The sequence below is a fragment of the Doryrhamphus excisus genome, linkage group LG6, assembly GCF_037039965.1.
Source record: "Doryrhamphus excisus strain RoL-2023G ecotype Guam linkage group LG6, RoL_Dexc_Guam_v1.1, whole genome shotgun sequence".
NCBI classification, from domain to species: Eukaryota; Metazoa; Chordata; class Actinopteri; order Syngnathiformes; family Syngnathidae; genus Doryrhamphus; species Doryrhamphus excisus.
This window is the reverse complement of record NC_136362.1, coordinates 14,043,434-14,066,882: the sequence shown is the minus strand read 5'-3', so window position 1 is coordinate 14,066,882 and position 23,449 is coordinate 14,043,434. Positions and strand designations below refer to the sequence as shown.

General features: G+C 40.4%; 1 protein-coding gene across 1 annotated transcript in view; it reads right to left on the bottom strand.

The window, feature by feature from the left end:
- The window catches only part of crhr2 (corticotropin releasing hormone receptor 2), a 40,744-nt gene extending 19,159 nt beyond the window's left edge, over positions 1-21,585 (bottom strand). The window contains exons 1-2 of the mRNA XM_058068429.2: positions 21,398-21,585; positions 21,203-21,322 (exon numbers count right to left, since the gene is read on the bottom strand). Of these exons, the coding sequence (XP_057924412.2) occupies positions 21,203-21,322; positions 21,398-21,518 (241 nt within the window). The 5' untranslated portion in view covers positions 21,519-21,585. The remainder of the gene's footprint in view (positions 1-21,202; positions 21,323-21,397) is intronic.
- Positions 21,586-23,449: the final 1,864 nt, after the last annotated feature.

The following is a 23,449-nucleotide window of genomic DNA, read 5'->3' as shown; positions in this document are numbered from 1 at the left end:
GAGGTAGCCTACTGGTGTTGAGATGGAATGCGACTGCCAGCTTGTTCGCTGGCTGCCAACATCTCCCACCACCACTGCAGTCTGTCCTTTCTTGCCTCATGCACAAAACACGCACCTGCAATCTCATTATGTGTGTCATTACTTGGCGAGATAAACACATTACACATTTATAGTGTAACTTCCAAAGTCACGTCCTTTAAAAGGGGTAAAGTTTGGTTTTGACTTCAGACTTCAGTTCAGTGAGCATCCATGGTTGCTTGGTGGGTTTTTTTGTGACACTACCATACAAGGGTACCAGTGTGTGTGATGTGTGATGATAACCACAGAACCTGACATGTAATTTAAGCCAGAAGAAGGTCGGATTAACTTTATGACTCAGGACATTTGACTGACTGGCTGACTTTTACATGTACACTGTACCTTTATACTTATCCACTGTAATAGCTGCCATATGTCACATACAACAATTTAACACAAATGAGAGTGATAATGGACACAAACGTAAGCAACACTAGCATAACTAGCAAAGCCATGTAATGGTAATGGTAATGGTTTTATTTCATTTGAACATGCATCAGATTACAATTGAGTGCATCCCATAATCAGTTCACAGTTCCACATGTCCAAAAGGAGTAGGAAGAAGCAAAGCTTATTAAATCCTACCCCTCCATCTGGTACTTTTACAATCAGTAACTGTTACATTTGTTCACTTCCTGCTTTCCTAATATAGTTTAAGTTTTTATTATTCATTGATTCATTCATTTTCTACCGCTTTTCCTCACGAGGGTCGCGGGGGTGCTAGAGCCTATCCCAGCTGTCTTCGGGCTGGGATACTGGGGTACACCCTGGACTGGTCGCCAGCCAATCACAGGGCACATATAGACAAACAACCATTCACACTCACATTCATACCTACGGACAATTTGGAGTCGCCAATTAAGCTAGCATGTTTTTGGAATGTGGGAGGAAACCAGAGTACCCGGAGAAAACCCCCGCATGCAACATGCAAACTCCACACAGAGATGGCCGAGGGTGGAATTGAACCCTGATCTCCTTTGAATTGAACCCTGTGAGGTCTGTGCGCTAACCACTAGACCGCCGTGCCGCCCAGTTTTTATTATTATTTTTTTTATTTACAAAGATATAATGGGCACCATAGTAAGTGTCAATGTAATGATATATATATACATCATGACTGGTTCAAGACTGGTTCAAGACTCTTCATCCTTGTATTTAGCAAACATCAACTGCTTGTATTGTTTCTTGAATTGGCTCAGCGCATTGTTTAAGGGTCTTACTCAATCCATTCCCTATGTAACCCATGTCATGCCACCACCCAAATGAGCAGCAGTCATATGACTGGGTCAGCTGACGGTAGGTCCCCTCCTGATTCGCTGTCTGTCCTGCAAGGCAGCACTAAAGGGCCAGCAGGTGCAGGTAATCAGTGGCTTCTGCTGTGGCTGGTCAACAAGTGGCATGCTCACAACCCTCTTTGATATCAATACCTACAGAAAACAACTTTGCGGTAAGCCTTTTCCATTTCACCGGCCATGTCTGCGGCCGCTACATGTTTTTGTGTATATTTCAACTGCTAAACTTATTGCTAGACAGTAAAGTGGGATGAATGCCACAAGTGAACTTTTACTGAGATTATGAAGGATGGCCATCTTGAATTGGAAGTATGTTTGGAGTATTTACCGGTAAATTTGGTGAAGTTGACATGTTGATACCTGTTTGTTTCTGGACGGTGCAGGTCAGGTTTTTTTTTTTTTTGGTTTTGGTCCTACCCCAAGCAAAGGAAGCCTTGGCAGTGAACGTGTAGGACTGTTTTTCTTTTTGACTCTGGATATTGGACTAAAGGATCGAGAACCATTCCTCCAGAGTGGAGGCCTCAACTCCCCGTTACCCCAGAGACTCATTGAACTGTTATAAGAGCCACTTGTAATCCTCTGGTTTGTAAAAGTGTACTTTTGTTTGTCATTTTGTTCCCTCGTTTACAATACATAATTTCACTGCAAAGCACCCGTTTCCGTGTCTCATTTACACCAGTTCAGACTCCCAAGAACTACTCTTGTGAGTTATTTAGTCAGTCCTAAAAATCACCCCGCACTACATAGTTTGATTCCACATACTGAAATGCTATGGCTTTTTAACGTAGTCCAAGCATATGTGTTTCAAATTTAGTTCTTCCCTGAGATCACGTTTTTCCTCTCTTGTATTGGATGACATTTTTAGGTAATTGGTTATTTTTAGCCTTATGCATTATTTTAGCTGTTTGAAGATTAACTATATCAGCAAGTTGAAGTATTTGTGAATTTTAGAAATAAGGAGTTAGTATGTTCTCTGTAGCTACAGTGTTAAAATTACACTCCATTTTAAAAGCAACATCAGGTTAGTTTAACATATTTACAGATCACGTCAACAGCTGATTGACAGATAATTAGTAGTTTTAGTCTTTTGTTTGTGATGTGCAGCGAAGCCCATTTTTTTGCTTTCTGTTTTCCATGAAGTGGTGGGCTTTTTGTGACTCTGTGCCCACTCATTGTGTTCTGTGCAGTTTGGGCTTGTGTGGTCCATACCACTGCTTGGAATGTGTGCTGTTGCCAGTTGGTGCAGCAGTTTTGACAGCCAACCGCCTTCTCAATTTAACAGCCACAGGAGGCGAGCGTGACTCAGACTGTGACTAAACTAACAAACGTGAGATTTTGGTACATTTTGCAATATTATAATTTTGAATGTGTGGTGGAGACCAATGGTTTTCAAGTGGCGGCCCTTGGTCTGAATACAGCCCACGAGATCAGTTGTGAATGACTAGTGTCTTATCATTTTGTATTTCCCATTCCCCTGAGCAAAGGCATGTATATTACTCGGGATGAGCGAGTACGCCACTATCTGTATCTGTTCACCCATCTAAATGATCTGTATCCGTAGCTGTACTCGGAATGGGTGGGGCATAACTCCAAAGTGGTCATGACTTAACTGGAAAAAGGTGGGGGTCAAGTCTGAAATTGACATGGTTTGATAAGCATTTGCTATTTGTTGTTTATTATTCTGCTTTATGTGTACTATGTATGTGTTTAAGTGATCTGTAAGACTTTTTATTTCATTAATTATTTTGTGAAGTTGGTGATTCATGCAAACATCCAGTGATGAAAAACGGGTAAATAATCTGTCAGCCTTTTTCACTGTAGTTCAAAAGCAATGCATTCAGTATGGCGAACAAAGTTTTACAACTTACTGAAGCTGATGGAAAAAAAACATTGGCACCAGTGCAACACTTGTTTTACGTTACAAAACACGTTTACCAAGTAACTTTAAATATCATATAAAGCAAATTAAAGAACACAAGCGGGATTTGATCCAAGCAAGCAGAAGCCATGCAACTCTTGTGCACGAACACAATACAGACAGTGAAACTGTCTCGGGAGGGGCGGCATGTTCTGATAAGAATAGAGGTCAAAGCTGCACAGTGTGCCACCCTGTATTGCGTGATGTATTGAGGGTTGTCATGAATTGTGCATGAGACATTTGCTGGGTGGAGTTCATTGGTCTAATGTAAATCTAAAGTCCTCGATTTTTTTTTTTTTTCATAGATAGTTGACACAGACACAATCATTTGAGTGGAAGCTGCCACATTCTTGCTAGAATTGAAGTAAATAAAACAAAATCTCCATATGATGCCAAAAGGAAATAAGTTATCAACTTTTTGCGGGACATGCTGCGCCTTTTTATAGCACGTCAACTTTAGTCACATTTCTGACGCTATACTTGTGTGCTTCTCCTTCTGTGTTTTGTTAATGCTCTTCTTTGTTGCATCAAGGCACGTTGTGGATGCAACCAGCTGGTGCTTTCTGCTTTGGCAATGTTGTGGAAATTTTTTCTATCATCCTAAGTAGGATAGAGAATGCCTGAAATAAATACATAGCTCTGGCAGTTTTTATTACCTTTGCAAAACAAAGGGGTCAGACAACACACAGTATGCATGGCGGTCTGTAGGTGTCTGGCAAAGAGTGGTCTCTTGGCGGGAACTTTTATACTCCATAGCATGCAAATGAATTACATTACAAGAGAAAAGAGATATTCTTGTCACTCCCCCGATGCCATCCTCATGTATGGGGGTTAGCCTTCACACCCATTCTTCTGGCACGGTTTGTCACACCCATGCGAGAGAACCTCCTAGGGTCAACCATTTGGTGGGACATCCTGATGTCCCCTTGTCCCATGAAGGTAGAGCTTTGATCAAAGAATGACACTGCCCCTAACCCCAGGTTACAGATAGCCTCCTGCTGTGCCACCATCCTTGAAGGAACAGCAGGATGTGCTCGGATGCAAATGTTAAAGCTCTACAAAAGGCCGTAAAGTAATTCACACAATGTGTAACCTATATTATACCTGTGAAATATAAAATTTTCCATCACAGCAATCACAAACAAGTGAGTGTCAAATTGCAGGTAGCGTACTTGGGTACATTAAAATTGCATAACCAAAACAGCAACATTGGTGGAAGCCCGGTTAAAATGTAGTTTAGCGTACCGGGGTCAGAAGAAACTAGGCCACAACATGGCAGCTAACAGCTCCATGTGGTGTGATGATGAAGTGATTCAGTTAGGCAGCAGGAAATGGAGCGAGGCCGGAGAGCAAAGCACATGTCAGAGGGCAGGCAAAGACATTCACCAAGATCATAAAATCAATTGCAATTACTGGCATTTTCTACATAGTTAACTCATAATTGACCACTGACATTTGTAGCCTTTTCAAATTGCACGCACAACGTATTATTTCCCTCATGCTTTGTCTATTCATGATCCAACTGTGGGAAAGAAAATGGTAAAAAACACAAAAACGTCCTTCGTGACGGAATCACTCCCCCCCCCCCCCACACACACAAGCCAAATGTAAAGGCCCCCAGTTAGCAAAACTCCTCTCAACGAGTAGAAGTTCACATCATAATGTGTTAGACTCCAATGAACCTGTCAGCACGCACATGCCAGTGTGGCTGTTCCACAGGCTTTCACTGGCCCCCGTTTGATTGGAGCCAATATGGCAGCTAAATCACTCCACATAAAGAAGATTACTGCCACGTGGTAGTCACGCTTAATTCCTCATGCAAGTGACCGATGACATGTTTGTGTTTTCATTAGCGTGTTTCTTTGTGACTACTGAAAAAACATCTCAATCTAATTGTGTGGATCATGAACAGCTCATATTTTGTCGTAAGAAGCCATTATTACTTGAACGGCTTCAGAAGGGCTTTTCAACCTATTAATTATATGAAGTATATCAATTGCAAAAGTATGGGAATGACTGCTTTTGTTGCTATTTACTGTATACACTGAAGAGGGAACTAGTCATTCAGTGAATAAATTACCCATCATGAATTAAGACATCTTGTGATTATACAATATACAGCAGTGGTCCACAAGATTTTTGGACACACGTACTAGCTCATGTTCCCCCAGTGGAGGTCGTACATTATTGCTATGTAATGCTATTTACTTATGTATTGTTTATAAAACTGAAATAGGCACATCAAATTCAAATCATAAAATGGATACAGACACACCATCAGTACAAACACAAAAAGAGTACATCTCGTCATTATCCATAATCATGTATTCTTGTTCTGTGATTGGCCAGTCTCACACAGTGACCACCCATCCCTAGACCGACTCTCCAGGTTGCAATGACGCACACGGTGTAATTGGCAAGTTGAAAACGGTTTGTGTGGCGTTGGTCACTGTTTCGAGTTGATTAGGTTTTCCTCTGCTTGCCTCTATTTCAGTTTGTATTTAAAGTTACTTGGTAAACATGTTTCGTAACTTGCATGAGTCACTTACGTAACAACTCTGGGGTACCAGGACCCTTTTTTTTCCTTGAAATATATTTTTTTCTTATTCCATGAAGTCATCATAAAACAGGCCGGCTTCCTACAATATAAGAATTTTGCAAATTTTCACTTGGCAGTACAAAGACAGCGGTAACTAACCTAACTTGAGTGCCGTATTGACTGGCCACAACATTAGGTACACCTGCACAGTGGTAAGTACAAGAGCTGCATCAAATATTCTGCCTGTGTGGCTATCATATTACATTATATACATTAGCATGGTCAAATATCAGTATGCAGGTTGCATAATCTTAAGCCTGTATCGTAACGTACGCGTTGTTTTAATTTTAATTGTCTGCTTGTTTTACTTTGGCTGGTGGCATAAAGTGAGTTGGAAAACTTCGCTTGTAGTACTGAACGCAGTGCTTTTGAGAAAAATACAGTGAACAAAGCTGAAAGATTATTTCCCTGTTTGCCATCATTGGATGTTTGCATGAATCACCAACTTCACACAGATCATTAAAAAAATAATACAAAGATCACTTACACACATACACGGTACACATAGAGCTGAATAATAATAAATACAGAAACTTCTGATCAATCTGTATCAATTTCAAACTTACAGTAATGTACTGATTTAATTTCTGCTTAGAGCCTTACAGATACCCATCCATCCGTTTTCTATACCGCTTATCCTCATTAGGGTCACAAATACAGAATTTAGATGTTGAGCATATACAGTTACAGATAGTGGTGTACTCCTAATAATTTCCTTATTTCACCTGGAAGTTTTCCACCTACGGCCTGGCGGTATAACATTAACATGGCCGTCCTGGAATGGCTTAAACTTTTAATTAAAATAAATGGAGCAGAAATGTAGCAGTGATGTAGTGGAAAAAAACTCTTTTTGTATTAATTATTTGGTGAGAAGTTTTCCAAAGGGACACTGAAGATTTTTCTATATTTTCATATGCAGAGAATTTTACAGCTGACAGATCTTTTATTTAGCTGCCAGTATGTCTTAGAAGGTACTGATTTCATTTTCCCAACATAAAAACACTATAATTTACACATCAAGACTGAAGGTATGATTTTAGTGCTTTAGCACGTTTTAGTTTTTTTTGGAGGGTTGTTTGTTTAGTCAGAGGGACAGCATTCACTGAGTCACACTCGCCTCCTGTGACTGTCAGTTAAGAAGGCGGTTGGCTGTCAAACTGCTGCACCAACGCAGCAAGAAGAGACACATTCTCAGCACTGATATGGACCACACAAACACAAAGATTTGTCTTCAGTCACATGGCATAAAGTGACCGCTTCTCTTTTTTTCTATAACACCCATGCTGCATTCTACAGAACTGTATCATGGATGTAGGATTTAGCATCACAGCCTTAAGCACTCCACATTCACATTTCTCAACTTTCAGGGATAATCATATCGTAAGTTGGTTGTTCCTCCAACTTATACTCCAGAGCGACTTTCATTCATTCAATCATTTTCTACCGCTTATCCTCACAAGGGTCGCGGGGGATGTTGGAGCCTATCCTAGCTGTCTTTACACCCTGGACTGGTGGCCAGCCAATCACAGGGCACATATAGACAAACAACCATTCATTCATACCTATGGACAATTTGGAGTGGCCAATTAACCTAGCATGTTTTTGGAATGTGGGAGGAAACCGGAGTACCCGGAGAAAACCCACGCATGCACAGGGAGAACATGCAAACTCCACACAGAAATGGCCGAGGGTGGAATTGAACCCAGGTCTCCTAGCTGCGAGGTCTGCGCGCTCCAGAGCGACTTAAACTCAAGATTATACCTATAAATTCACAGCTGCAAGAGAGCACTCTAGACTTTTGTGCCAATATCTCCTACTCATTAACAATTCAATATTTAAACAGTAGACGTTAGCTTACAAAGACAACTGAGAACAACAGAACACAAATGCCTCCCCAAAAACCTAAATAAATAGTTTCCTGAAATATTTCCACAGTAAATAAATATGTCTGTTTAAAGCAGGGGAGCTAATGTTATGCTAAAAGCTAGTCGGCTTTCAACCTACGAGCTAGCAAAGCTGTTGCTTGTGTTTACTCCGCTTTTACTTTATTTTAGTAGTCGTGAGCTCTGGAAGGAATTGCGGAACTGGTCAATTACAGAATCTACAGTTAAATGTGGAATCCCGTGTAAATTGACCATGTGAATGAAACGCTGCAATTGTGAGAAGAAAAAATTGTGTGGGAAAATATTATTTTAAAATATCGGAGCCCATAATACCCCCCCAGGAATTATGATTTTTCCTTTTTGATTTCATGAAAAAAAGCAAGAGTCTGACAGCCTCGTCGAGCAAACAGGTGAGGAAGAGGATAGCCTTTCTCACCTGTGGTGCTCAAACAGGTTCTAGGGACACATCTTACTGGTCAAACTGCACTAAAAAGTAAATTTTCATAATAGTTGACCTTTTAAAAAGAACACCCATTATAAGAAAAAGTAATCAAATGCATCTTTGTTACATCTCTCCTACTCACAAATGTCAATCAAACTTTTTATGGTAAGGATAATATATATTTCAACCAGCGATCAGAGATCAAATCAGCCCTCTTTTTTTCTTGTAATCAGTGCTTCAGCAATTCCGGCTGTCGTCCGTGTGAAGCGCAAAGAAATAAAAATGAGCTTTCTCCACTTGCTAGGTTTCATCAGACAAGGTAAAAGGTTTGAGTAAAGCATTGCTGACTTTCTCCTTTCACTGCACTGTGAATACTCTGTGCCAATTCAGCCAAGAAAGACTGCTTGGAACCACTGTCTTCCAAAATCCATTGTGCTCCCCATCATTCCACATGATGACGCAGGGAGTGAGCTTTAACCCCCTACCCCCAGGAGCACTCGCAGCAAGTCAGCTTTTTGAAAGAACTGAACGGACAGTGCAGAGCAATGTCATGGAATTTGGTAGGAAGCCGGAGTACCCGGAGAAAACCCACGCACGCACAGGGAGAACATGCAAACTCCACACAGAGATACTCAAGAGGTGATTTGAACCGAGGTCTTCCTGTTCTCCCGACTATATGGAAAACGTGTTTACCGTGCGGCCCCGGCCCCCAACATAGCCTATTTTAACTAATTTGGCCGAAAATCAGTGCAGAAATCTTGCTTCCTGAGGATGTTTAAGATTTGGAAATAATATCTGCAGTTTTCAGAGTCTCATCTCATTTTATAGGACTCGGTCACCTTGAGTGCAGCACTCACGCAAGGAGAGCAGAGAGGAAGTGCATCCAACCATTGTCACTTCATTTCATTTCCGTCAAGTGCTGTTTAACTCCGGGCTGTCTCCTGCATCTGTGACTTTATATTAGAATTTCTAGCAGTGTGATGACGGCCCCATGAAGCATGTGACTAATTTTACACTCTTTATGGAACCGTCCACTTTCTCTTCATGCTTCAATAAGGGAATAGCAGTACCTGTAAACATACAAAAACAGGAATTTTGTTCCATAGAAAATACAGAAATACAATTAATCCGTTCCAGTCAGCCAAAAAATGTAAACAAAATATATTTTATGGCAAATAATTTACATGCACAAATAGAAATAAATGAAATGGATATAAATGACAATTGAATGCAGACTTCTGCACATCCTGGCAAGATTTAACTCAATAGTGCTTCTCACCTTCTTTATCAAAGTACTTGCAACTTTCCCCAATATCAACAACACGTCGGATGCTTTGTTTGAGCACTCTATTTCGAGGAATGACACACTAAAAGGCAGACATACTAGTTTGTTACGTGCAATACTGTACAAAAAAATAGGCAACAAGATTGTCACACCCAGCAAGTGGTGAAAGGTGATGACAAAAACAGAATCAAGTCATGTCTCAATTCTTAGAGCCTTTTTGCCCTTGGCCCTCGGTTTGAAGGGGTACTGAAAGGGGTACAAGGGGTATCATACAAAAACTGATGGTAAAAAAACAGAGGTTTGATTGAAAACACAATTGTTAGACCCCATATAGAATGTTGACAGTGTACTAAAATATAGGTTCTAAATTGATGTAGTTTTAGTCGACTAAATTTCACATTTTAGTCAACTAAAATTACAGTTAACGGAGTCAACAAGTATAAAGGATGAGGGGCATCTTCAAGGTTTTCTTGAAATTACCTACAAAGACATCCCAGTAACAAAATTAGATCAAAACCGAAAGAACAGTATGTTGATATAAGAAATGGAACAGGGACAAAAAAAAATTGGACTAAGCAATTTATTGCAAACAACAAAATGAACGATCAACAAGTTATTCAGTCAATTTTTTGCATTTTGAAGTTCTATTTAGAAACTCCTTAAGATCCATCGGTCATCTATTACGCTTATCCTCACTAGGGCCACAGGGGTATGCTGGAGCCTATCCCAGCTGACTTCAGGGGAGAGGGGTACACCCTGGAATGGTTGCCAGCCAATGGTAGGACAGATCCAGCAGTGCAAAATATAAATTCTTGCAATTCTTGCAGTCTTGCAGGCCTGCGGGGTTTGATCCTTGCTCTGGCATCTCTGTGTGGGTTTTCTCCGATTATTGTGGCTTCTTCCAACATTCCAAAAACATGCTGGGTTAATTGGCGACTCCAAATTGTCCATAGGTATGAATGTGAGTGTGAATGGTTGTTTGTCTATATGTGCCCTGTGACTGGATCCCAGGGTGTACGCCGCCTCTCGCCCGAAGACAGCCGGGATAGGCTCCAGCATACCCGTGACCCTAGTGAGGATAAGCGGTAGAAAACTACTGAATTATGTAATAAATCACCTTTGCATAAAGCCACCTTGAGACTTGCACAAATGTTGTCCCAGCAGTGGATCAACCATGTATGTGTAAATTATAATGCAGATCTCAACAATAAAACAGCAGTACAAATATGAAAATGATATCACATTATTGTCCAAATAGTGACTTCTCTGAGCTTCACTTGCCAGAATGAGTCACCTGCATATGTTGCTTCAAGTTAGTCGTGTTTTTAGCAGCGACAATCACTCCACATGGTTGATAGTCTTGTTCTCCAGCGTGTCAAACATAAAATGTGTCCATGTGTTATTCTTCTCTTTGTCCTGTGGTGTCTAACTTACAACATTGCAGCATACAGTACTGTTTTCGCTGTGAAAAATCCAAAAGCCGTACATCACAAAAACAGTAGTACTAATTGGATCTCCTCCGTAGCTCACCCCCTCCTTTTACCCCACATGTTGTGATTGGATATATTCCTAACTTGTCCCCACCAGCAACAAGACCAAATTAGATACGACTGGAATTCATTTCGGTCATTTTTGTCTCGTTTTTATTCATTGGCGAAGTGTCAGTTCATTTCGTCACAGTTTTTGTCAATGTGCTTTCGGTCTCATTTTCGTCCGTAAAAACGATGATGAAAATAAGTCATCACTGAAATAAACACTGATGTTGACGCTGCACATGTTTGCCTTTAAGACTCTTTTCCGCTTTTACCGCAATCAGTTGGTGAAAGACATGAGCGAGAGTCAAGAGGCCCCCGAGGGGAGCCAATAAGCCAAACATGGAATCGCGTGTCGGGATAATGAGAGCATATTGCGCGACGAAGACGCATGCACTGGCTGCCACATTCTATAAATATCCAATGTTCTATGCTTTTGTACACACGTGTATTGATATTTATAATATGGCACAACATACATTTAACACCGAAATGGTGTAGCTAGCTCAATGCATTGCAGGAATTGCGGTGGTTGAGCATTGTAGTAGCCCGAACATTACTTTACATTATAATGCTTTGACTGTTTAAAATTTTTGTTTTGATTAGATGTACCACTGCATAATATTAACAGTTAATTTTAGGGATGATTATATAAAGTAAAGCTTGCAAATTTTGACTTTTTTCTGGTCTACGGAACAAAAGTATATTGATCCATCCATCCTGCTCCCTGGTCCTCAGCCAATCACAGGGAACATATAGACAAACAACCATTCACATCAATGGACAATTTATAGTCTCCAATTAACTGAACAAGAGATAAACCCACTCACACATGCACAAAGAGAGCACACACAGTACACACAGAGATGTCCAAACAGAGATTCGAACCCTCCATCTCCTGACTGTGAGGCCAACATGCTAACCACTCATCCATCAATATGCTGGTTCCAGTGACAAGATTACAACTTAATTTGGAATCAGACTTTTATTCTTTAAAACGTTTATTAACTTGACAACTGTTTTTGAAACAGCTATTTTTACCAATCTTGATAGTCATACAAGTGTAAAAATAAGCCATCTTAAAAAAAATGATGACAGTATAAAGGCAAACATAAGTCACACGTTTGCCTTTTTAGCATTCTTAATTAAGGTGTAAAAACCGATGTAAGAACGCACAAATTCGATAACAAGCAAGTGTGCTTATAGTTGACAATGGAATCCAGAATTTGCAGTCCATTTATGTCACATCCGATGTTGAGGGTGGTGCTTAGTTGTACAAACAAGTCACAAAAACTTGATAGTTGAACTTGAAAGTTGATCTTTACTGTATATGTTAAACTGACAATTCGTGAAATATACTGAAGTTTTGCAAGATGCCATGACAGCTCATCCAACTTTAGTTCCTTTATTTTTCTCCAAAATATGTTTAAGAGCTGGGATGTTTGCCTCAACGTAATGCCTGTACCCAGAGACCGCTATTCATTTCCCAGTGCCAGATGAAGAAAGTTCCGGCCCACTTCTTTCTTTTGCAAAACTGCATTAAAAATTAAGCATAACAGTGAAGGGCTAACCTGCAGGCAAAGGTGGTTGGCTCCTGGGAGAAGCCTTAAAGGCATCACGCCGACTGCATTCTGGCTGATGCAGGTGTTTATACTTTCTGAATAAACAAGGGAATATAACAACCCTGTTTTCAAAACAACTTCAGCCGAACAGTGTAAGTTTACAAGTACAATATTGTGGTGGTCGTCGGGTTACGTAAGAGTTATGTTCCTGGATCGTCATGTATTAATGTTTACTTTTAGAGGGCTTCATTGTCGAAATAGGTGTATCCCAATGACATCATTGTAAGCTAGCTGAAATTAACTTGTTTTCTCGTGTTAAAATGCACAAAAAATGGAAAGAAATATGTGTTCATGTTTCACATTAGGATTGTGAATGATGGGCAAAATTCCTCCCAAAATTGCATTTCTCCTTTAAAGACACAGTAAAAGTCATGCAATAGTCAATGAACAAAGAAGTTAATGAGAAAAATACATGCAGTCCATGGTGCGAACGGCGCAACCAAGCAAGTAACTTTTCCATGGGAGCGTCTTAAAATACGATGGGTGGCAATTGTGAAAGGTAACGGACACATGTCACTGTTTTCAACTTGCTGTTTCTATCTGTTTTTTTACATTTTTTTTTCATTTTCTTTCATTGCCTTGGCCCTTTTTGTAGCCTCTTCAATCTTCCTGAATCTTCTGAGACCCGCTTCCTTCTTTGTCTGCTGCGTGGGTGATGTAAGCGACTCCTCGAAGCAGAAAAAAATCATTGACTACTTTTTGTAATTGAAATCGACATTATTCAAATAATTGTTGCAGCCCTAAAAACAACCTAAACAATCAACAAAATAAAGTTATTTTTCAGTTCTACATATTTGCCCACTACTCCCTCATTGTCTCCCACAAAGTTATTCCAACAGCGTCCATTAAATTTACATGTAAAACGTATGAAAGAAGAAGAACCAGCCTTTATTCTTGTCAATCGACAAGCAATCATCCGTCCATACATATACAGGATGGGATGATGGCCGATGACTGCAGGAAACACTGAAGGATTCATCCTTCTTTGTACCTAATGTTTATTTTTCGTTTTCGATAAATGCATGTAAAGACAAATTATAATACAATATACTAGTGTCCACCTATGTGTGTCCTTTACAGTGTGGGGGCTGAAGAGAGCATGGTGTTAAGGGGTTAGAGGGAGGTAGTGGGAGGGGCTCGTCTGCTGGAGGTGATTAAATCTCACAGGGAACTTGGTGTGCAATGGTGGGTGAAATGTTTGCAATACACATCGACCAAACCCAGTGACCTAGTCTCACGCCCACACACACACACACACACTGCAAAATGGCTTTATAGAAGATGCAGCCAGTCGTCTAAAAATGTTCTGTGTATTGAAATGTAAGAAAATCAATACAACTGTATATGCCAACATACACGCTCTGTGGATTTTCAGCGTTTTAAGAACATACAGCTTGAATGTGACTTCTACAGAAATGGTTAGTTTGCCATTCTGCTTGGCGGTCTTTCAGTCGATTGCACAATCAATTTTTGGCTGTAAAACACTAAAGCCAAGTCATTACTAATAAACTAATTGTAATTTTTTTATTACATTTTATCTTTGGGGGTGACTAGACGTTTTAAAATCTTTCACAATTCAATTAAATTCAATTAAATTAGTCAGCATGTATTGCTCCTCTGGCCATGCCTTGGGTTTCTGTTTAAGTGCAGGCTTCCTGAGCAGTCATTGACTGGATTGTCAGTGACTGTTGATGCATCACTTAGAATATACACCCATCATTATAGCAACACTCTTGTTGCACTATAAAGCACTAATGAAACACTAATGCCTGGCAAATGAATGTTCTTCGATTTTTTTTGTTTATTGGGCCAGAAGTTGACTAGAGAAGACACAAATAAGTGGGTTTTCTCCGGGTACTCCGATTTCCTCCCACATTCCAAAAATATGTATAATTGTGGCTAAATTTGTGTCAAAGTGAAAGTTATGCTTAAAATGTTTTTTTGTTGAAAACAAATTTTTTTACTGAAACTTACCAATGTTCTCTCCGATTACGAAAGAACAGAAAAAAGTTAGAAACTAACTTTTTTTTCTAATGAAAGATGAGAGTCCATTTTCAACACAATATTCAATACACAAAATCTTAAAAAAAGGCTGGGATTGAATGAATACTGAACCCTACCTTGTGGAAATTCACTCATCGTGGTCAAGTCTGGAACCACTTAACCGCAATAAACAAGGGATGACTATTTGTATTTTAGTTCATTTAGCCATTTTTATCCTTAAATGCTTCATTTCGGAAAAAAAAATACCTAAAATGCTCTTAAATATGCGTGGTTACCATGTTGTCCACACAGTCTGGATATCGGGAAGACCTGGGTTCGATTCTCCACTTGGCATTCTCCGTGTGGAGTTTGCATGTTCTCCCCGTGCATGTGTGGGTTTTCTCCGGGTACTCTGTTTACCTCCCACATTCCAAAAACATGCTAGGTTAATTGGTGACTCCAAATTGTCCATAGGTATGAATGTGAGTGTGAATGGTTGTCTATATGTGCCCTGTGATTGGCTGGCGACCAGTCCAGGGTGTACCCGCTTCTTACCCAAAGACAGCTGGAATAGGCTCCAGTATACCCACAATAGACAAACAACCGTGGAGAAAAGTCACGTACGCACGGGGAGAACATGCATCATGAAGGAAAAAGGCAAAGCGAGGTCAAACAGTCACCAATCTATTTCACTTTAATATTTGCCATAAAGAGATGACCTACATGCATGATGCTAATTTCTCAGTGCAAACATATAGCATAAAGCTGTGCAACTGATACATGCTGCTGCTCTGATATGACTCAGACATTATTCATCCAGATAAGGGAATTAAATAGCAACCCTGAGTTGGAGCAGCACTGACCACAAAGGTCCTAGGCGTGACAATGACTGAGGCGGGGAAATGTAATTCGCCGAATAATTACTTACAGCAAAGCTCTGCTGTGCAGAAAAAGTGACCGAGATATGGCTTGACTTTGTAAAGCTGACAAACAGCACTTTGTCTGGCCTGAGGCTTGACATACAGTAGATTTCACAGCAGCAGGAGCAGATGCAAAAAGCGGAGAGCAATGAATGTTTCTAAAAATTCCATGTGCATTTCATGCCAACTTGATGAACTATAAATACACAAAAAGAGACACAGGAAGCTTTAAAAATGCATAAACCTCGTACACCACTCTGCACTGACATTTAATATTTATATAAACTTGAAGACATGGAAAGGAATTTACATCCTCTTACCTGAGAGGGCATGTTTGATCTGGGATGGCTCTTATTATGGGCCTGCAAGCAAAGCGCAGAAGCCCATTTTACTATTCCTCATTTATTCTTTCTTTAGTGCATCTTAATCTGCCCCGGATGAACCGTGCAAAGAACCCCTGAATAAGTTACATCACTGCAGAGGTCTTTATCATCGGTAGTGTGCATTCATACTGTGCTACATTTACTGTAACTGTGGCGAAGTAATTGATAAACAAAAAACGGTCACTAAAGGTCACTAAATTGGTTCACCGTCATTTGTTTACATCGAGTGCGATCTTCTGTTTTTTTGGAACGTTACTGTTCACTAGCTTGATACTAATATCGCATAGAAAGTCCCAGGGACCGTTGAGCGGAACAACATCAATATCATTTCACTTGTAGTTTAGCTTTATTGCAAGTAAAATGTGTGCAATAAGCACATAAAAAAATGTTTACCTATACAAATTGTTGAACCAGGAAGTTAAAATTATTAATATGTGGGATAATATGACAATAAGATGTGCATTGGCTAACGATCACTAATTAGCATTAATGCTACACATACTTCATGGTATCATGCCAGGGTTAGCATGTTAGTCACCTCCAAATTATCGTAGCATTTAATATTAAATTCATTCATTCATTCATTCATTTTCTACCACTTATCCTTCGCGGGGGTGCTGGAGCCTATCCCAGCTGTCTTTGAGCAAGAGGCGGGGTACGCCCTGGACTGGTCGCCAGCCAATCACAGGGCACATATAGACAAACAACCATTCACACTCACATTCATACCTATGGACAATTTGGAGTCACCAGTTAACCTAGCATGTTTTTGGAATGTGGGAGGAAACCGGAGTACCCGGAGAAAACCCACGCATGCACGGGGAGAAAATGCAAACTCCACACAGAGATGCCTGAGCGAGGAATCAAATCCGGGTCTCCTAGCTGTGGGGCCTGTGTGCTAACCACTCGACCGCCGTGCAGCCGTAATATTAAATTGTAAATAAAACTATATTAGCAATTGTACAACTAGACTTTGAAAAAATTACATAAAACAGTACATGTAACATGCTCAGCATGATTGTGTTCAATATATAATATATGAGCAATATGTATCAATATGTATCAATGATATATCTTTCAATTGCACCCCATCTGTTTATAGGAAAATAATGTTAAAACACAGGGTAATTTTTATTAATCAATAAAAATCTTAATATTGACATGAATAATAATTGCACCCCCGCATCCCCGAAATAAATGGCCCAAATCAACATTTCAGAAGTGAAAAAGCACAAGACAGTTCCACTCATCGCTCATGTCCGTGGTTGTGCTGCATGCTTCTTCTCAGCCCAGGTCGCCACTCCCTCTCTTCCAATCACTGTTAGTATGCTGCTGTGTTTAATGTAACTGTCAGGAACAGATGACATGTGTCCCACGAGGTGGTCCATGTGGTGCGTGACGTGGACTGTGGCCTCCGATGCGCAGTCAAGTGGCCCTGCGCATTTAAAGGCAAAGAGAGCCCACTTTGTCACTCGCGCCAGTGGGAGGGATGGAGGCGTGGGTGTACCGCGGTGTGCTGGACTGCGCTGCTCACAAAAATTGCAAAGTGCGGTGGACACACCCTGTTGACGTGGCGTAGGCACGGTGCAGGGCAGGTGCACCGTGCCTGCACCTGGTCTACGACAAAAGAGTCTTTCTATGTAAAAAAAAAAAAAATTTTGCTCAGCAGGGGCTGTGGACAGCCCTGGACAGCGCTTTTACAAATGACAGAAAGCAATTAATATACACTAAGGGGCTTTGCATAGTGGCTTCACACCAGCCAATTATGCTTTCTCCTTGAGGGTGCAAGTGAAATGATCTGTAATGTTTTGAAAAAGTGAAGACTTTGTTTTCAGTGGCTGGATCCTGAAGGACAGACAACACTATTATTTTGATAAACATGGCTAAAGCTTATCTTCCCTTCACTGCACACACACAGCCTACAGTGGAACCCCAAATATTTGCTATTCAGCCTTCACAACCCTGTGAAATTGTGGACTTTTGATCAAAACATTATTTTTTAATTTGTGGGGAAACCTGGCCATTGCAGCTTTTTACTACCAAAAATATCTTAATTACCATCTTAATTACCGTAAGTTGCCAACAATTTACATGTTAATTCCACACAACATATTAGAATGGCACATAAATGCAATATAATACAATGTAAGCAAGCTTCAACTCACTTTAGGAAATACTCTTCGATTTTCTAATAGCTTAACTCGCCCACTCAACTGTCAACTGTGGTCGTCAACTCTAACCACTATCTCATTAGTGAAAAATTAGTGAAATCATCCATTAGAAAAATGCTTCTAATACGTGTGTGAGGCATATTTTGGGGCTTAGACAGTCAATGACATGATTTTTCAACTTTGATCACATATGTTCAATATTGTTTGTAATTATGTTCAATGTTCTTTTTTTTTCAAAGTGAACATTAAATGTGTAAAAATTTCATTTTGGACATTTCCTTTGCTATTTGGGGACTCATCTTTTTCGACTAGGGAAGTGACGCCAACAAAGGCGCAGAGTAAACAAACATAAGAGAATGGATAATAGAGGACAGGGCGCTGTGTGTGACTGGCTAATCACAGAGCATGAAGAGTGAATACATAATCAGGATATTAGGTCATCACGATTACGGATAATGAGGAGTAGTATTTGTTTCATACTCATGCTTGTCTAAAATGAATTATTCGTAACGGATACTTGGTTATGAGTATCCAGCTCATCCCGAGTAACTAGTTCTCCAGTGAGTCTTGTGTTTACTGACAAAATTAAATCATTATTTCATTTATGGTAGTGCATACATGACCACGAAAAAGCAAAACCAGGATTTCCTATGACTGAGGGGATGAGAAACACATTATTCCTACCTCTTGTTCTTCTTGTAAGGTGAATAAATCAATGTTCATTAAATTGCTGCCGTCGAAGGCTTTCAAAAATGTTATCCTCCATGACAACTCTGTCCCTCAAAATGGCAAGTATGGAGCCACACCCTCCAATGATTGAACTGGGAGGGGTACGCTCGTACCAGTCATGTGACCGCAAGTTAATTCAATGACCATAGTGTTCATTTGTAGTGATCAGTTGTACTGCTCCTTCAACTTAAGTCTAGTACCGTACAAGGATGCATGCAACCAAACACACAATGTAGTCCAAGAAGATTCCAGAACTTGAACACTTTTCCATCATTAAAGTGTCCTTCTTGGGAACACTTTCAAGTGAAATACGTACCCAGCCACGCCCATGTACTGTTTCACCCCAGTTGCAAACCGCTTTCAATAATACATTTCTGTTTTTGTCCTGTTGTGGTTAGTCCATTGTAAAAGACAACATACACAACCCAAGAAAATCTAAAAAAAACATTCCAAGGTGAGCAAGGGAATTGTGTACTGGTTCAAATAGCTCATTATCAGGCAGCTGATCTTCTCACTTATCAGCTACATGAAAGTTAACAGTGTGAACTACTACATTACCATATTTCTAACGCTGACTAGAAACCACATCAAAGACTTTTGAGATGAAGTATATGCTTGATCACCATCTATCGTGCTTTGCCTTTCGGCTCAGCTCCCTCTTCACCACAAAGAACCGCAGAGCCTGCGTAAATGCAGACGCACACCGATCTTCAAATCCATAGGCAACCCCTCCATGTCCTCGCAATGCTACAGAGTTGTGTCAACCAAGAGAGGTCCACAGCATCAACAGCATCCAGGGCTCTAATCCATCCACCCCAAGGAGCTGTTAGACCACCTTGGAAACCCCAGTGAGTGTGTTTGATGATATTGAGTCTAATATAACTCCCTTGCATTGTAGCTCTGGAATCACAGGCTTGATACGGCTCGGGAGTTATTTTGTGATTACATTTGTCAGAGACGGAGTTTGCGCTTCTGTGTGTGCGTGGTGATTGGCACAAGGCTTTGGCCAAATTCTTTTAATCACAGTTTGAATCGAGGGTGCACTTGGACGGAAAGATGCATTCTAAGTTTTATCTTGGTTCTCTCTCTACCACTTCCATCTGATTTTGTTTATTGGCCCTTGATGTTTTATGTCACTTATAGTGTTTAGTGTACCTATAAGTAACATTCATTCATTCATTTTATACCGCTGGAGCCTATCCCAGCTGCCTTCGGGCGAGAGGCGGGGTACACACTGGACTGGTAGCCAGCCAATCACAAGGCACATATAGACAAACAACCATTCACACTCACATTCATACCTATGGACAATTTGGAGTCGCCAATTAACCTAGCATGTTTTTGGAATGTGGGAGAAAACCACAAAAGTACCCGGAGAAACCTATAAGTAACATGTATTAGTATTTTACATGAGTCAGGTGATGTTTTAGCAACTTGTAGCATTGTGGTATTATTATTATTATTAAAATAAAAAGTATAGCAAAAGTTAATTATTATGATGGTAAATTACTTGGTTACTTAATTGGTCCGATGGTCATCGTTATCATTTTCGTTTTTGGCTCATCATCACTTATATCAGTTTTAATACACACAGAAAAGTCAAAGAAAACGTGATATATCTATTTAGAATACTACAGACTAGAGCAAGAGTGATAAGTTGCCTCATATTTATGTGTTTTTCCAATTATCATTTTACGTCGTTGTTAAAGAACATTGTTAAATATTTCACATACGTGCAAACAGAAGTTAAGTAAGTAACTTCAGCTCATGGGTAATTAAAAATGTATTACGTTAACTTAATGTTACCTTTGTTGACTAAAGGTATTTTCTATAGTGCAGTGGTTGTCATGGTCTGGCATTATTTGGAAAGTTGACAATTCCAAGGGTCCATGCTATGCTAATGATTATTGAAGTAGTCAGCATGTGGAAAACTTTATGAAAAACAAAGAAACAAAAATTACATTGAACAATAAAGCAAGAGCTGCTCCCTGTTTAAAAAGTCCATCTTTTCCTGCCTGGAAGATGCAGTTATTCATTACAGCAAGGCAAAATGCCTGTTATTATTTTTGCTTATTTCTCCAGAGCATCCACAGTGTGATTCCGTCCAGGATGCTGCTGCCTTAATTCATCTTTTTCAATTGTACGCATCAGTGAAACCCCAGCATCAGGCTGGCTGCCTCAGATCGACAACTGCCATCTCACTTTAAGTGGCTTGTCTTGTAGCATTAAATGCACAAGCTGTGCTTAGTGTGGAGGCGCTGTTGCAATCACATGACAATTGGGATTCAATCTCAACTGTTTCGCATCAAAAACAAAGAGGGAAAGCAGCCATAAGAAAAAGAAAGAACTTCAAGAAATATCTTACTGGTGGTGTTGTACTTCACACCATTGATGTACTCAGGGCAGGGTCTCTCCACAATCCTCCCGGTGGTGCTCCGTGGCCAGCAGGTCCCAATCTCATCAGTGGTGGCATTGCAATAGAAACCTTAGAAACCGGATTAAAAGTTTCAATTAGACTTGCAATTTGTGTAATGATGGAGGAAATCGGAGTCCTTCTTACCATCAGTGCTTAGGAGGGACAGTGAAGCGTTTTCCCAAAAAGTGTCAGGAAACGCGTCCAGTAAAGTACAATTTAAGTCCACCAGCTCCCCGAATATGATCTGGTAGAGGGTCGCATCCATGGTCCTGCTTTAGTGGATGTGGATGGAGGGGCGTGCGCACTGAGCGCAGCCGAGTGAATGGGAGCAGCAGTCTCTGACAAACGGAGGGCTCCCCTCGGAGTGCAGACGCTCTGGCCAATAAGAACCGATGTCCTCGTCGTCATCATTATCATCATCATTGTTATTATAGACATCATCAATCAACGTGGACGGGATACCATTACAGTTGATGCCCAGTGGCGGTTCTGGCTATGGGTCACATGGGCAATTGCCCAGGGCGGAATTATCACAGGGGCGCAGCGAAGGGGGTGGGGGGGGGGGGGGGGGGCTGCGGGGGACCACCAGAAAACATGCCTCTGTCATGCATGCAATTAATACTAATTATGGGTCCATTTTGATATATGGACAGTAGGATGATGTCCATATCAACATATGCAAATGAAGACATTTCATGAAAATATTAAATTGTAACAACTTTTTTCAATATTTATATTCAGATTTGTATTATTTTATTATTATTTAATTAATTAATTGATTGATTAATATCCACCCTCAGCCATCTCTGTGTGGAGTTTGCAGGTACTCCGGTTTGCTCCCACATTCTAAAAACATGCTAGGTTAATTGGTGACTCCAAATTGTCCATAGGTATGAATGTGAGTGTGAATGGTTGTTTGTCTATATGTGCCCTGTGATTGGCTGGCCACCAGTCCAGGGTGTACCCCACCTCTCGCCCGAAGACAGCTGGGATAGGCTCCAGCACCCCCGTGGCCTTCGTGAGGAAAAAGCGGTAGAAAATGAATGAATTAATTAATTAATATTAAAACAAATAATAATTATTATTTAATTATAATTATATATTATATGATTTTATTTTTTAGATATTTACTTTTTTGAGTCTGGAAAAATTAACGGTAGGTGTAGGTGTTCGTTTCTATGTTGCTATATGAAATCTATGCACCAAGGAAAACATTCCGGTAATGCTTAAAACATTCATTCATTCATTTTCTACTGTTTATCCTCACGAGGGTCGTGGGCGTGCTAGAGTCTATCCCAGTTGTCTTCGGGCAAGAGGCGGGGTCTCCAGTCAATCATAGGGCACATATAGACAAACAACCATTCACATTCATACCTTTTGGACAATTTGGAGTCGCCAATTAACCTAGCATGTTTTTGGAATGTGGGAGGAAACCGGAGTACCCGGAGAAAACCCACGCATGCACGAGGAGAACATGCAAACTCCATAAAGAGATGGCCGAGGGTGGAATCGCACCCAGGTCTCCTACCTGTGTGGCCTGCGCGCTAAGCACTCGTTCACCGTGCAGCCAAGTCATGAACCAAATTATGGCATATGGCAAAATACTATCATTAAGTCACCTTTATGTTCACGGCATATACAGTATATAAAACCATTAAACCTTGTTGGAGGTTTTTGGGGGTGTTTTAATAGCAGTCTTAGTCAGCGGCCCATTACTTAAAACGAGGAGCTATCACTTCTTCTGTGTTTTTCTTTGGAAAGCACAGAAAAGAGACAGATGTGTGTTCATGTCTTACATAAGGATTGTCGATGATGGGCAAAATTCCCCCCAAAAGTGCAGTTTGCCTTTGAAGAGCTGTCTGGTAGATTAGGCCACCCTGCTTCTGCTTTCTCACGCACATTTTCAACATCTAATTAAAAAAAGCTGCATGTGGTCATTTCAATTAGCTTCTGAAAGTGAATATTTGCAACAGCAGATACTTCACAATGTGAGGAGTTTTGACATGGCCCTGTGTCTTTTTCTTCACACTTTCTCTATGATACATTTTTTGTGCTGTATGGCTAGATATGTTTTATGTCCCACATTGTATTTACCACAAATAAATAGTCCTCATTAGGGTATGCTGGAGCCTATCCCAGCTGTCTTTGTGCGAGAGGCAGGGTACACCCTGGACTGGTGGCCAGCCAATCACAGTG